The 15,030-nt window shown below is 41.7% G+C and overlaps 1 protein-coding gene across 2 annotated transcripts in view; it reads right to left on the reverse strand.

Moving 5' to 3' along the window:
* ANO6 (anoctamin 6) overlaps positions 1–15,030 on the reverse strand; it is a 216,351-nt gene that overhangs the window by 157,812 nt on the left and 43,509 nt on the right. Inside the window, exon 2 of one of the 2 annotated variants that reach the window (XM_060112164.1) lies at positions 10,228–10,287. The exons of the other annotated variant lie outside the window; for it this stretch is intronic. Within the exon in view, the coding sequence (XP_059968147.1) occupies positions 10,228–10,287 (60 nt within the window). The remainder of the gene's footprint in view (positions 1–10,227; positions 10,288–15,030) is intronic. 2 annotated transcript variants of the gene reach the window in all.

The raw sequence follows: 15,030 nt of genomic DNA on the forward strand, positions 1-15,030 counted from the left end.
AAGGCTCTTTTGGAGACGTCTCCACCCTCATGACATGAAAGGCCATGTCAGGGGAAAAATACAAGGACTCTGGAATCAGATAGATCTGTTTTCAAATTTCAGCTCTGCTTCCTAGTGGACAGGTGTGTACAGACCTCCTCACAAGCAAAAATTGCTGTGAATAATTCCTAATTTGCAGCACAGCCATAAAGATTCGACAGCACAACATGGGTGAAGACACTGAACATGGTGTCTTACATATTTAATAAACCCTTCCTTTCCCTCCTTCCTCGTCTCTTCCAGAATGTACTGTTGAGCCTCCGAAATTAGTGAGATAGAAGTTGGTTACTTAGCAAAAACCTTTATTGGTTTAACTTTTCATCCAAGTAGCAGCAAAGGAGAGACTGGAAAGTGGTTCTTTAAAATTTCTCATCTTAAAAAAAAAGTTATGCAAACTTTGCATTTTATTTCACGATATAATGAAATTATTTTAATATAAAAATGTTGTATATTTACCTCCAGCTAAGTCACTTAGCTTTCTCTGGAAAATTTTAAGGATATTTGTTTTGGGAAGATTTCCCCTGATAAATGGCGGCTTTATTTACACGCTGCCACACTGCCACTTACCTGGGATGTGAAGACTCCCAATTATAAAGCATGAACCCACGAAGTCTTACTAAGACTTCAAAAAGATTTCACACACTTGGGTCATTATTGGCTACTGTCTGCAATCTCTTTACGTCATTTTAACATCTATCCTACAATACAGCCCAGTTTGCAGTCTTGGCTCCAAAAACTTATAACTCTGAATTCTCCAAATGAGAAAAACAGCTACTTTCTGTTACCCCTTTGTGCAGCCTCCTGGCTACCTGTAAGGTAAACCGATCCTGGTTGTAATCTGCTTTCTGAGACAAATCTCTGTAACAGCTACAACAGTAAACATAAATACTGCAAATCTGGAAACATTTTTCAAATAACAAGAAGACACGGGACAAGCATGACCTTAAGTAAACTGAGATGACAGAGGAGTGATAGTTTTTTGTTGTTGTTGTTTTTTATTTTTCAGTTACATATTTTTTTTCAGATTATTTTCCATTATGGGTTATTATAAGATATTGAATATAGTTCCCTGTGTTATACAGGAAATCCTTCTTGCTTATCTATTTTATGTATAGTAGTATGTATCTGTTAATCCCATACTCTTAATTTATCCCTCCCCACTCCCTTTCCCTGTTGGTAACCGTAAGTTTGTTTTCTATGTCTGTGAGTCTTTTTCTATTTTGTATATAGATTCATTTGTATTATTTTTTAGATTGACATATAAGTAATATATAATATTTGCTTTCTCTGCCTACTTACTTTGCTTAGTATGATATTCTCTAGGTCTATCCATGTTGCTGCAAATAGCAATATTTTATTCTTTTTATGGTTGAGTAATATTACAGTGTGTGTGTATACATATGTGTGTGTGTGTGTGTGTGTGTGTGTGTGTATACCACATCTTCTTAAGCCAATCATCTGTTGAGGGCACTTGGATTGTTTCCATGTCTTGGCTACTGTAAATAGTGCTGCGATGAACATTGGGGTGCAAGTATCTTTTCAAATTAGAGTTTTCACCTTTTCTGGATATATGCCCAGGAGTGGGATTTCTGGATCATATGGTAGCTCTATTTTTAGTTTTTTAAGGAAATTCCATACTGTTCTCCATAGTGGCTGTACCAATCTACATTCCCACTAACAGTGTAAGAGGGTTCTCTTTTCTCCACCCTCTCTCCAGCATTTATCATTTGTAGACTTTTTGATGATAGCCATTCTGACTGGTGTGAGGTGATACCTCACTGTGGTTCTGATTTGCACTTCTCTCATAAATAGTGATGCTGAGCATCTTTTCATATGCCTGTTGGCCATCTGTGTATCTTCTTTGGAGAAATGTCTATGTAGGTCTTCTGCCAATTTTTTGATTGGGTTAGCGTTTGTTTGTTTGTTTTGTATTTAGTTATATGAGCTGTTTGTATATTTTAAATATTAATCCCTTGTTGGTCATATCCTTTGCAAATATTTTCTCCCATTTCAGAGGTTGTCTTTTTGTTTTGTTGATGGTTTCCTTTGCTATGCAAAAGCTTTTTAAGTTTGATTAGGTCACATCTGTTGATTTTTGCTCTTCTTTTGTCTTGGGAGACTGATCTAAGAAAATATTGCTATGATTTATATCCAAGAATGTTTCACCTATGTTCTCTTCTAGGAGTTTTGTGGTGTCATGTCTTATATTTAGGTCTTTAAGCCATTTTGAGTTTATTTTTGTAATATGGAGTGAGGGAGTGCTCTAATTTTACTAATTTGCATGTAGCTGTCCAGCTTTCCCAACACCACTTGCTGAAGAGATTGTCTTTTCTCCAACGTATATCCTTGCCACCTTTGGTGTAGATTAATTGACTGTGGGCGTGCGGGTTTATTTATGGGCTCTCTATTCTGTTCCATTGGTTCTCATGTGTGTTTCTGTGCCAATACCACCCTGTTTTGATTACTGTAGCTTTGTAGTACTGTCTAAAGTCTGGGGGTGGGGGGAGCATGTTATGCCTCTAGCTTTGTTCTTTTTCTTCAGTATTGCTTTGGCAATTCTGGGTCACTTGTGGTTCCATATAAATTTTAGAATTATTTGTTCTAGGTCTGTGAAAAATGTCATGGGATTTTAATAGGAATCACATTAAATCTGTAGATTGCTGAGGGTAGTATGGCCATTTTAACAATGTTAAATCTTCCAATCCAAGAGCATGGGATACCTTTCTATTTCTTTAAATCACCTTCAACTTCCTTTATCAACGTTTCATAGTTTTCAGCATATAGGTCTTTCACCTCCTTGGTTAAGTTTATTCATAGTTTTTTGTTGTTTTTGTTTTTTTCCCCAGTGTGATTTTAAATGGGATCATTTTTTCACTTTCTCTTTCTGATATTTTGTAAGTGTAAAGAAATGCAACAGACTTCTGTATATTAATCTTGAATCCTGCTACCTTGCTGAATTCATTTATCAGTTCTAATAGGTTTTGTGTGGCATCTTTAGGCTTCTCTATATAGAGTATCACGTCATCTGCAAATAACGATTTTACCTCTTCTCTTCCAATCTGGATACCTTTTATTTCTTTTGCTTGTCTGATTGCTGTGGCTAGAACTTCCAATACTATGTTAAATAGAAAGGGTGAGAGTGGGCATCCTTGTCTTGTTCCTGAATTTGGGAGAAAGGCTTTCAGCTTTCACTATTATGTATTATGTTGGCTGTGGGTTTGTCATAAATGACTTTTACTATGTTGAGATATGTTCCCTCTGTACCCACTTTGGTAAGAGTTTTTATCATGAAGCGATGTTGAATTTTATCAAATGCTTTTCTTGCATCTATTGAGATGATCATATGATTTTTGTCTTTTCTTTTGTTAATGTGGTATACCACATTGATTGATTCGTGTATGTTGAACCATCCAGGCTACCCTGGAATGAATCCAATTTGATCATGATGTATGATCCTTTTTATGCATTACTGCATTCAGTTTGGTAATATTTTGTCGGGGATTTTTACATCTATATTCATCAAAGATATTGTCCTGCAATTTTCTTTTTTTGTAATGTCTTTGTCTGGCTTTGGTATCAGGGTGATAGTGGTTTCATAGATGAATTTGGGAGTGTTCTCTCCTCTTTAATCTTTTGGAATAGTTTGAGAAGGACTGGGATAAGTTCTTCTTTGTATGTTTGGCAGAATTCCTCAGTGAAGGCTTTCAGTCCTATACTTTTGTTTGCAGGGAGTTTGGGGGTTTTTTTATTTTTTTTTTTTATTATTTTTTTTTTTTTTTTTGCTGTACGCGGGCCTCTCACTGCTGTGGCCTCTCCCGTTGCGGAGCACAGGCTCCGGACACACAGGCCCCGCGGCCATGGCTCGCGGGCCCAGCCGCTCCGCGGCATGTGGGATCCTCCGGGATCGGGGCACGAACCCGTGTCCCCTGCATCGGCAGGCGGACTCCCAACCACTGCGCCACCAGGGAGGCCCTGGGGTTTTTTTTAAATTACAGATTCTATTTCACTTCTAGTAATTGGTCTGTTCAAATTATGTGTTTCTTCTTGACTCAATTTTGACAGGCTATATATTTCTAGAAACTTGTCCCTTTCTTCTAGGTTGTCCAACTGTTCATAGTATTTTCTTATTATTTTTTGTATTTCTGTGGTATTGGTTTTTACTTCTCCTCTTTCATTTCTTATTTTGTTTATTTGGGTCCTCTCTCTTTTCTTCTTGGTGATCCTGGCTAGAGGTTTGTTGATTTTGTTTATTTTTCAAAAAAACAGCTCTTGGTTTTATTGATTTTTCTATTGTTTCCTTGATCTCTGTTTTATTTATTTCCTCTCTGATCTTTATTATTTCCTTCCTTCTGCTAACCTTGGGTTTTGTTTGTTCTTCTTTTTCTAGTTCTTTTAGGTGGTAGGTTAGGCTGTTTGAGATTTTTCTTGTTTCTTAAGGAAGGCCTGTATTGCTAATGAATGTCACTCTTAGAACTGCTTTTGCTGCATCGTATAGATTTTGTAAGGCTGCGTTTTCATTGCCATTTCTCTTGAAGTATTTTCTGATTCCCTCTTTTTTTTTTTTTTTTATAAATTTATTTATTTATTTTTGGCTGCATTGGGTCTTTGATGCTGTGCGCGGGCTTTGTTAAGTCGCAGTCTTCAATGCGGTGTGTGGGCTTCTCATTGCGGTGGCTTCTCTAGTTGCGGAGCATGGCCTCTAGGCGCGCTGGCTTCAGTAGTTGTGGCTCACAGGCTCTAGAGCGCAGGCTCAGTCGTTGTGGCGCACGGGCTTAGTTGCTCCGCGGCATGTGGGATCTTCCCGGACCAGGGCTCGAGCCCACGTCCCCTGTGTTGGCAGGCGGATTCTTAAGCACCGCGCCACCAAGGAAGCCCTGATTCCCTCTTTAATTGCCTTGTTGACCCACTGCTTTTTTGGAGCATGTTATTTAGTCTCCATGTGATCATTTTCTTCATGGTTTTTTTTAAAATTAATTATCAAATTAATTATTTATTTATTTGGCTGTGTTAGGTCTTCGTTTCTGTGCGAGGGCTTTCTCCAGTTGCAGTGAGCGGGGGCCACTCTTCATCGCGGTGTGCGGGCCTCTCACTGTCGCGGCCTCTCTTGTTGGGGAGCACAGGCTCCAGACGCGCAGGCTCAGTAGTTGTGGCTCACGGGCCCAGCCACTCCGCGGCATGTGGGATCCTCCCAGACCAGGGCTCAAACCCATGTCCCCTGCATTGGCAGGCAGACTCTCAACCACTGCGCCACCAGGGAAGCCCCTTGTGTTTTTATTTCTGTGGTTGATTTCTAGTTTCATTCTGTTCTGAATTCTGACCATTCTGTGGTCAGAAAAGATGCTTGAAATAATTTCTATCCTCTTAAATTTGTTGAGGCTTATTTTGTGTCCTAGTGTGTGGTCCATCCTAGACAATGTTTCATGTGCATTTGAAAAGAATGTGTATTCTGGGTTTTTGGGATGTAGTGCCCTGTAAATATCAAGTAACTCCAATTGTTCCATTGTATCATTTAATGTCTCTGTTGCTGTATTGATTTGGTCTTAGAGGTCTGTCCATTGATGTCAGAGGGGTATTAAAAGTCTCCAACTATAATTGTATTCCTGTCAATTTCTCCCTCTATGTCTGTTAGTATTTATTTTATATATTTAGGTGCTCCCATATTGGGTGCATGTGTTAACGAGTGTAATATCCTCTTCTTGTATTGACCCCTTTATCATTATACAGTGTCCTTCTTTGTCTTTATGAACTTTGTTCTAAAGTCTACTTTGTCTGATATGAGTATTGCCACCCCTGCTTTCTTGTAGTTTCCATTTGCATGAAAAATCTTTTTCCAACCCCTCACTTCCAATCTATGTGTGTCTTTCAGCCTAAACTGAGTCTCTTGCAGGGCAGTATATTATTGGTTCCTTTTTGTTTTTTTCCTTAAATCCAATCGGCCACTCCAGTTTTTTTGTTTGGAGCATTTAGTTCATTTAAAGTAATTCTTGATAAGTATGTATTTATTGCCATTTTAAACCTCGTTTCCAGTTGGTTTTATAGTTCTTCTTATTAATTTCTTCTCCTTTTTGTCTTTCCTTTTGTGGTTTGATGGTTTTCTCTTGTATTATGCTTGAGTTCCTTTGGTTTTGGTTTTTGTGAAACTGTTGTATAATTTTGATTTGTGGTTACCCTGGTTTTTAAGTATGTTGACCCATAGCTATATCTACTGGCTTTAGACTAATAGTCATACAAGTTCAAACACATTCTAAAAGATCTACATTTTTTTATTTCCCTCCCCCATATTTTGTGATTTTGATGCCCTATTTTACATCTTCATGTTTATCCTTTTGCTATTAACTGTAGTTATAATTGCTTTCACAAAAATTATTTTATTCTTTTTTAATCTATGTACTGGCTTATTTAAGTAATCTTCAATCAGTTTATATATTTGCCTTTCTTATTGTGAGTCTCCCTTTCCTATAGATTCTTGACTCTTTTCTACCTAGAGAAGACCTTCCAATATTTCCTTTAGATTAGGTTTAGTATTGCTGCATTCTTTTAGTTTTTGCTTGTCTGAGAAATTATTTCTCTCTCCTTCTATTCTAAATGATAATCTTCCTAGGCAGGGTATCCCAGGTTGTAAGTTTTTCCATTTCAGGACTTTGAATATATCATTCCACTCCCTTCTGGCCTGCTAAGTTTCTGTAGAGAAATCATCTGATAGCCTTATAGGGGTTCCCTCATGACTGACTCTTTCTTTTCTCTTAGTGCTTTTAGAATCTTTAACTTTTGCCTTTTTAATTATATGTCTTGGTGTGGGTCTGTTTGGGTTCATCTTGTTTGGGACCTTCTGTGCTTCCTATACCTGGATATCTGTTTCATTCTTTAGGTTTGGGAAGTTTTCAGCCACCATTTCTTCAAATACTTTTTTTTTTTTTTTTTTTTTTTTGTGGTACGCAGGCCTCTCTCACTGTTGTGGCCTCTCCCATTGTGGACCACAAGCTCCGGACACGCAGGCTCAGCAGCCATGGCTCACAGGCCCAGCCACTCCGCAGCATGTGGGATCTTCCCGGACCGGGGCATGAACCCATGTCCCTGGCATCAGCAGGTGGACTCCCAACCACTGCGCCATCAGGGAAGCCCTTCAAATACATTTTCAATCCCCTTCTCTCTTTCTTTTTCTCTGGAACCTCTATTACGCATAGGTTGGCGTGCTTTATATTATCCTATAAATCTCGTATGTTGCTTTTTTTTTTTTCCCTTTTGCAGTACGCACGCCTCTCACTGTTGTGGCCTCTCCCGTTGCAGAGCACAGGCTCCGGACACGCAGGCCCAGAGGCCATGGCTCATGGGCCCAGCCGCTCCGCGGCACATGGGATCCTCCCGGACCGGGGCACGAACCCGTGTCCCCTGCATCGGCAGGCGGACTCTCAACCACTGCGCCACCAGGGAAGCCCCTGTTGCTTTTTTTTTTTTTTCATTTTTCTTTCTGTCTGCTGTTCTGTTGGGTGATTTCCATTATTCTATCTACCAGATCACTTATTCATTCTTCTGTGTTATTTAGTCTGCTATTCATTGCTTTTAGATCAGTTTTTATCTTGGCAATTGAATTGTCTAATTTTGATTGCTTCCTAATTCTAGTTTCTAGTTTCTTGTTACAGTGACCTGCATTTCTTTCTTAATTCCTTTAGCATTTTTATTACCTCCTTTTTGAACTCAGGGTCAAGTACACTGAGTTTGTTCTTTCAGGGGATTTCTCTTGTTCTTTTAATTGTGAGTAATTCCTTTGCTTTTTCATTTACTTACACTTCTTATATTTACATTACATACATTTCTCTGTCTCTATGAATTTAGGAGAAATAGTTATCTACTTTGTTCTTGAAGGGCTGTTTTTATGTGGGAGCATTCCTGTGCAGGCTGTGAGTCCAATATTTTTGGTGCTAGGGCTGTTTTTGGTATGAATGCCTGCCACATCTTTCCTCAGAGTGTGCTGGACATTATCCCCTTGATAGGGGGTTGACTGCTGTTCTGGTGTCCAGATCCTGCACTGGGTGTTGGGTGACGCCTCCTATTTGCTCCATGGCTGTCACAGCCCTGTCAGTGGTGAGGCCTGCTCCCCACTTGTTGCAGTAGAAGTCCTGAGGGTCAGGTTCAATAAAGCTCCATTGTACTTAAGTATATGCTCTGGGCTTCCCTGGTGGCGCAGTGGTTGAGAGTCCGCCTGCCGATACAGGGGACACGGGTTCGTGCCCCAGTCTGGGAGGATCCCACATGCCGCGGAGCGGCTGGGCCTGTGAGCCGTGGCTGCTGAGCCTGCATGTCCGGAGCCTGTGCTCCGCAACGGGAGAGGCCACAACAGTGAGAGGCCCACGTACTGCAAAAAAAAAAAAAAAAAAAAGTATATGCTCTGCCCCCAAGGAGGCGAGCCCTGAAGCAAGTGAGACCCATTGTGGTCATGGCAAACCTATGTGCTACCCATGCAGGTGTCCAAGGTTTTGCCCAGAAGCAGCCCAAGGCCACATTCCTTTCTCTGTTGTATTCATCCCAGACCTAGTACTAAGCTGGTGGAGGAGGCCGGAGCATCGTAGCTGCAGGAATTGTGGTTGTGCTGTGGCCTGGGACCTGTGCTGCCTCTGTGGCAGCCTCTTCCTGGACCTGTCCACCCCAGATCCAGCTCCAAGCTGTGGTGTGAGGTGGGCTTAACTACAGCACTCCTGCTGAGAAAGGAACTGCTGCATACTCCTATCCAGGGGCTGTCCACTGAGGACATGGGACTCTGTGATGCCACCAACCACCACGTGTGCACGCCAACAAAGTCCACTGCTGCCCAGATCTGGCCCCACTGTTGGAGGGCTGATAATGAGCTCAGATGTCAGCCCCACCCCAACTCTGTAAATGCTCACAAAGCCTGCACCACCGGAGCCGCGCCCTGCTGTTAGCAAGCTGACAGTGGGGTTCCGTTGGTGGACCCACGTCCCACCCTACATGCACTAACAATGGACCACACTTCAGGCCCTCCAGCCTGTCTCCAAGCAGCTAGACCAAGTCCTCTCCCAAGGTCCCTTCGCTGCAGTTTCAGTACTTTAGCACATACTAGCAGCCCTGCCCGGCGTGCATTTCAGGCTTGGAAGTGCAGCAAGGTGGTGGTAGTCAGCATCAGGGCTGGTCTCTCTCTACTCTGATTGCTAGCAAGCCAGCATGTACACATGCCTCATGAGCAGAGTCCAGGCCCCTCCAGCTCCCTATCTGTCCCAGTGGGCCTCCCAGCAGACAGGGGAATTTCATACAGCAAGGGCCTGCCTGTGTGGACACACCCTCCTTTACAGATCCCCCCAGGGGTGCTGGTCCCATTCTGATGCCTTTTTTTTTTTTTTTTTTTTTTTGGTCCTACTCAGTTACATGGGATCTTTCTTTCAGCTTTGGTCATTTAAGAGATCTTCTGCCACTGTCTGGTTGGTTTTTTGTGAGTTGTCCTATGTGTAGATGTAATTTTTGATGTGCTTACAGGGGCAGGTGAGTTCTACATCCTCCTACTCCGCCATCTTGATCTCCCCAATAGTTTTTTACTCAGTTGAAAAGACGTTAACATATTAATCCTGAGAAGCCAAAGGATTTAATTCAGCTATGCTAGTGGATGTGGTTGCTCAGTTATATATGCATTATGATAAAGGAAATAATTTAGTCCTTAAAACATTTTTATGAAAGAGCATTTTCATTTTGTCTTAAGATAATGCCACATGCCCCCTTTCATTGACACCACATACACTTGTAAGTATGTTATTCGGAAGTCCCTGGATATTATAAATACCCTGAGCAACGTGTAAAGTCACAGAAATCTTGCTTTCATTATTTTGTCATCAAAATCCCCTTGACAAACGTTTTTTTCCCCCCTCAACTCTCTCTCCTGGAAGGCAAGTGTGGGAATTCCTTGTGTATGAGATCTTGACCCACAGCACAGTGGGCGGTCAACAGGTAACAATAACATTTGCTCTCAGAAGCTACTTTCAAAAGGAGTGGATTATTTTTAGCAATCCATGTGGGCTAATTGGTGAATAAAAAGTTAGGGAATTTCAATTCAACAAACATTATCTAGGTCCCCATTACATGCCAGCAAGTTACTGAAAGAATATGGACCTTGTCCTTCTAGAGCTGACAGTCCAAGGGGAAGGGGAAGGAAGGTGGTTCAAATATAAAGGAAGGACATCTTACCCAGGCCGGATGGGAGAGTGGCAGGAGCCATTAAAGGCCTCTTGGAGGCAGGAACATCACCTGAAGGATGAGGAGGCATCAATAAATATAACAAATATAAGGGGGCCAGGTAGGCAGCAGAAAGACCAGTCAGAGACATCAGACCTGAGTCCCAGACCTGCTTTTGCAACAACCAGGATCTGACCTTGAGCAAGCCATTTGACCTTTCTAGTTCTCCTTTTCCTTATCTATGATATGCAATGATTAGATTATGTCAGTTGACCTTAACCCTTGCTGTGCATCAGAAATCATCTGGGATCTTTCTAAAAGTCCTGGATCCTGCCCCCCAGAATGTGGTTTTAATTGGTGGGGCAGCAGTGTTTTGGGCAAGAGCTTCCTAGGTGATGCTAGCCTGCAGCCCAGGCTGAGAACCACAGGCTGAGATGAGCTCTCAAGCCTATGGTTCTCAACCCTCAGTCACAATACCATCCTCCCAGTGCAGGCTGCATTCCCAACAATTAGGCGAGACTCTCTGGGGAGGTGGGACCCAGGCATCGGTATTTTTGAAAGTTCCCAGGCTGATTCTGTGGTGCAGCCCAGATTGAGAACCACTGTTCTAGGCCCTCTCACGACTTCAGTTTCCTATATGGCCAATGAAAGATGGGAAAAGGAAGGAAAGAGAAGCCAGTTTCTCCCATAAGAATGAGAATTCTTATGTCAAATTAAAAAGAGAACTGAGTGCCAAAAGCCCCCGATGGATTTTATATAGAGTTGTAACACACAGTAGGGTTGATTTTGGACATGTGCATAATTCATGTTGATGCATGACAGGTAGAAAATGTCCACTCCAAAATGCTCTCAGTTCTAAATTCAAAATTCCAAGGACTACATCTATAAAGTGACTCCATGGTGTGTTCTCTGCAATACTTAGAATATGATTTGCATGGTTGACTGTAATATGAACATTATATTCCCTAACCCCAAGGTTACTTAAATCCCCTTATTAGGCAATGGTGAACTAAACAAACAGTAATTAGAAACACTCCAGACTACCTTTTAAATCTGTTGCTAAATTATATTTTGCCTGCACCAAACTCATGTCTCACACAGCATGTCTACAAGCATCATGAAACCAAAGCCTCAGAAATATTTACGTTAATAAGAGCATAAGCCACCTCTGGGCCCTCACATGGGATTCTTCAGGGAAGTAAGGGCTCCTTAAGATGAGGGCTGTTCATTACTGTTATTTCTCACATCTGGGTAAATAAAGCACTGCCCACATGTGGTTAGAAATCCCAGGAGAAAATGAACTCTCCGGAGGTCTGGAAACGAAGAACACCTCTGATCGACTGCCTCATTTCCTGAAATGAGTCAGAAATGAAAGTAATTCTTCAGAAAAGAACATCTGCATGGTGACGCAGCTTATAAAACAACGCCAGATGATACCTGTGACTAAGAGGCTGGGCCTGGGGAAGGAGAAACAGCCTGGACAACAGGGCCGGGGCCCCTGCACTGCACTTAATCTTGGAGCTGCTGCTGTTAGCTTAGAGGGTCTGCAAATCCAATGAGCGGCTGGGCGTCCTGGTCTCAGCTGTAAATCTTGATTAGCGGTAAGAATGCTCGCATGCCATTAGAAAGCTTGCCCCTCTCCGAAGGGTCGAAGCAGCCAGAAATGATGCATATGTCGGTGTGGACAAAGAAACAGCAATGCTTACAAGAAAAACGATTTTGCTTAACTAAAAATAGTCTATGCCTGCTGATTTGGAGAGCCTTTCTTCCTGAGGAGGAAGGACCGCTGTACAGAGATGACTGACCTAAGGCCGCCCAGGGAGGCCCTTCCTTCACAGTATGCAGGAAGGAGAGGTACTGGCATACGGTCAGGGACTGGAGGGCAAGAAAGACAAACACCTTTCACAACAACTCCAGCACAAACCAAGAGACAGGAAGGTGAAAAACAACGGCTGTCGTCACCAAAATCGGACGCCAGTTATTTTTATTAGGTGGCCCATTACTATTCTTTCCATAATGGGTATTAAAAAGAAATGCATCTCCATAGCTTATAATGCTGGTGGGGGGCTGAGGAGGCTGGAAACAATCTAAATGTCCATTAATACGTGACTAGTTAAATTAAAATCTCATACATACACAATGGAATACTATGTAGCCATTTAAAAGAAGGCCAATCCAGAGCATGTGCAGACCCAGAGATATGTATTTCGTAGAATACATGAAGACAGGAGGAAAAAAGGTTCCTGGACTCTGTTTAGAGCTAAACAGAGTATGTAAACATGCATGTAAATGTATTTAAAGAAGCTGCCTTAGTGTAGGAGAAGGGGACTAGGAGAGTGTCATTCTTCCTTTTATACCCTCAATACAGTCTGAATTATCTTTTCAAGTACGTACCACCCCACTGCTGTTAAATAATAGGCATTAACTAGGAAGGCTATTTTTGGTTTCTTCTTTGTACTAGTCTCTCTACATATAATTTAAAACAAATGAATGTTATTTTAAATAGATATTATGGGCTGAACTATGTCTCCTCAAAATTCATATGGAGAAGCCCTAACTCCTGGTACCTCAGAATGTGACTATATTTGGAGACGGGCCTCTGAAGAGCTGATGAGTTAAAATGAGGCTGTTAGAGTGGGCCCTAATCCAATCTGATTGGAGCCCTTAGAAGAGGAGGAAGTATGGACACACAGAGAGACCTCAGGATGTTCACACACAGAGGAAAGACCACGTGAGGACGCAGCAGGAAGGTGGTGTCCACAAGCCAAGGAGAGAGGCCTCAGAAGAAACCAAATCTGTTGACACCCTGACCTTGGACTTCCAGGCTGCAGAACGGTGAGAAAATAAATTCTGTCGTTTAACCCTCCCAGTCTGGTATTTTATATGGAAGCCCTAGTACACTAACACAGTACAGGCATTCCTCATTTTATTGCACTTCTACTGCACTTTGTGGATACCGTGTTTTTTACAAATTGGCAACTCTGCATCGAGCAAGTCTATTGGCACCATTTTTCCAACAGCATTTGGTCACTTCATGTCTCTGTGTCACATTTTGGTAATTCTCACAATATTTTAAACTATTTCATTATTGTTATATTTGCTACAGTGACCTATGATCAGTCATCTTTAGTGTTACCATTGTAACTGCTTTGGGGTGCCACGAACTACACCCACATAAGACAGCGAACTTTACTGATAAATATCGTGTGTGCTCTGACTGCTCCATCAACCAGCTGTTCCTTCTCCCCGGGCCTCCCTGTTCCCTGAGACACCACAATATTGAAACTAGGCCAGTTAGTAAGTAAAAGGAAGAGTCAAGCAATGTGGCAAATGTCATTGCTGTTATGGTAAGAAAATGCCACAGCAGCCGCCACCCTGATCAGTCAGCAGCCGTCAACATCAAGACCTTCCATCAGCAAAAAGATGAAGACTTGCTGAAGGCTCAGATAATGGTTATAGCATTTTTTAGCAATAAAATATTTTCAAATGAAGGTATGTACCTTGTTTTTTTAGACATAATGCTATTATACACTTAATAGACTACAGTATAGTGTAAACTTAACTTTTATATGCACTGGGAAACCAAAAAATTTGTGACTCGCTTTACTGCAATGTTTGCTTTGTTGCGATATTTGCTTCATCATGGTGGTCTGGAGTCAAACCCACAGTATCTCCCAGGGATGCCTGTATACACATAAATAGATGGGTGAAATTCAAACTAACATAACATGGAGACAGGTGCCCAAAAGTCTTCAGTGGATCAAAACCCCGCTATGTCTGCTGTGATGAAGATGGCCTCATCTGGCATGTGAATAAGTTGGGGCACATGATGCTTCTGACTAGATCAGGGTAACCCAATTTAGTGACTTGGGCCAGCACTAGAACAGGTTTCCTATCTCAGTCAGGACTCAGTCTGCTTATGCCACTTACCTTTTACTTAACAAATCCCATAACTCAAAGGAATAGAGCTCAAGATATGTTATTAGTGCCCTTTAAAGGCTTGGCTTATATTCAAAAGGCTTTCTTCTTGTGCTGATAGCTAATGAAAAAGAAGGTGTAACTGTAATATTATTAATCAATTTAAAAAATAAAAGATTTGGTACCAGGGTTTGTAAAAAATTCAAAAAACAAAACAAAATGCCATATTTCTGCACCCACCTAATTTTTTTATAGCTTAATACATGTGGTCTCAGGTCACAGTGCAATATATTAAAAGTATGATATTCCTAGGCTAAAATATCTTTATGAAATTATACAGATTTTAATAAATTAATCAATCCTCCCTTTAAAAATTAGAGTTGGGCTTCCCCGGTGGAGCAGTGGTTGAGAGTCCGCCTGCCGATCCAGGGGACACGGGTTCGTGCCCCCGTCTGGGAAGATCCCACATGCCGCGGAGCGGCTGGGCCCGTGAGCCATGGCCGCTGAGCCTGCGCGTCTGGAGCCTGTGCTCCGCAACGAGGGAGGCCACAACAGTAAGAGGCCCGCGTACCGCAAAAAAAAAATTAGAGTTTAGTGATAAAAGAGATATTAAAGCCACAGACTTTACCTACAGATTCTATAACGCAGAAGTGGGCTAAGATCCAGGCACATGAAAAGAAGATCAAAACTTGAAGCTAAGCATTTGCTACAGTCAGTTCAGGCCACGTTCTGAGGAGGGCAGACTCACTTTTGCCTTGAATGGTTAGGGAAAGTTTCAACAAGGGCAAGAGCTCTAAACCAACCTGGTATTAGACACATAAAGGCTAAGGAGAGGTAATATATCCAGGTCTGCCTTGCCACTGAGTATAAAGTTTTAAAGGCAAGAACTATGTACCT

The sequence above is a fragment of the Mesoplodon densirostris genome, chromosome 11 (assembly GCF_025265405.1).
Source record: "Mesoplodon densirostris isolate mMesDen1 chromosome 11, mMesDen1 primary haplotype, whole genome shotgun sequence".
In the NCBI taxonomy this organism is placed as follows: domain Eukaryota; kingdom Metazoa; phylum Chordata; class Mammalia; order Artiodactyla; family Ziphiidae; genus Mesoplodon; species Mesoplodon densirostris.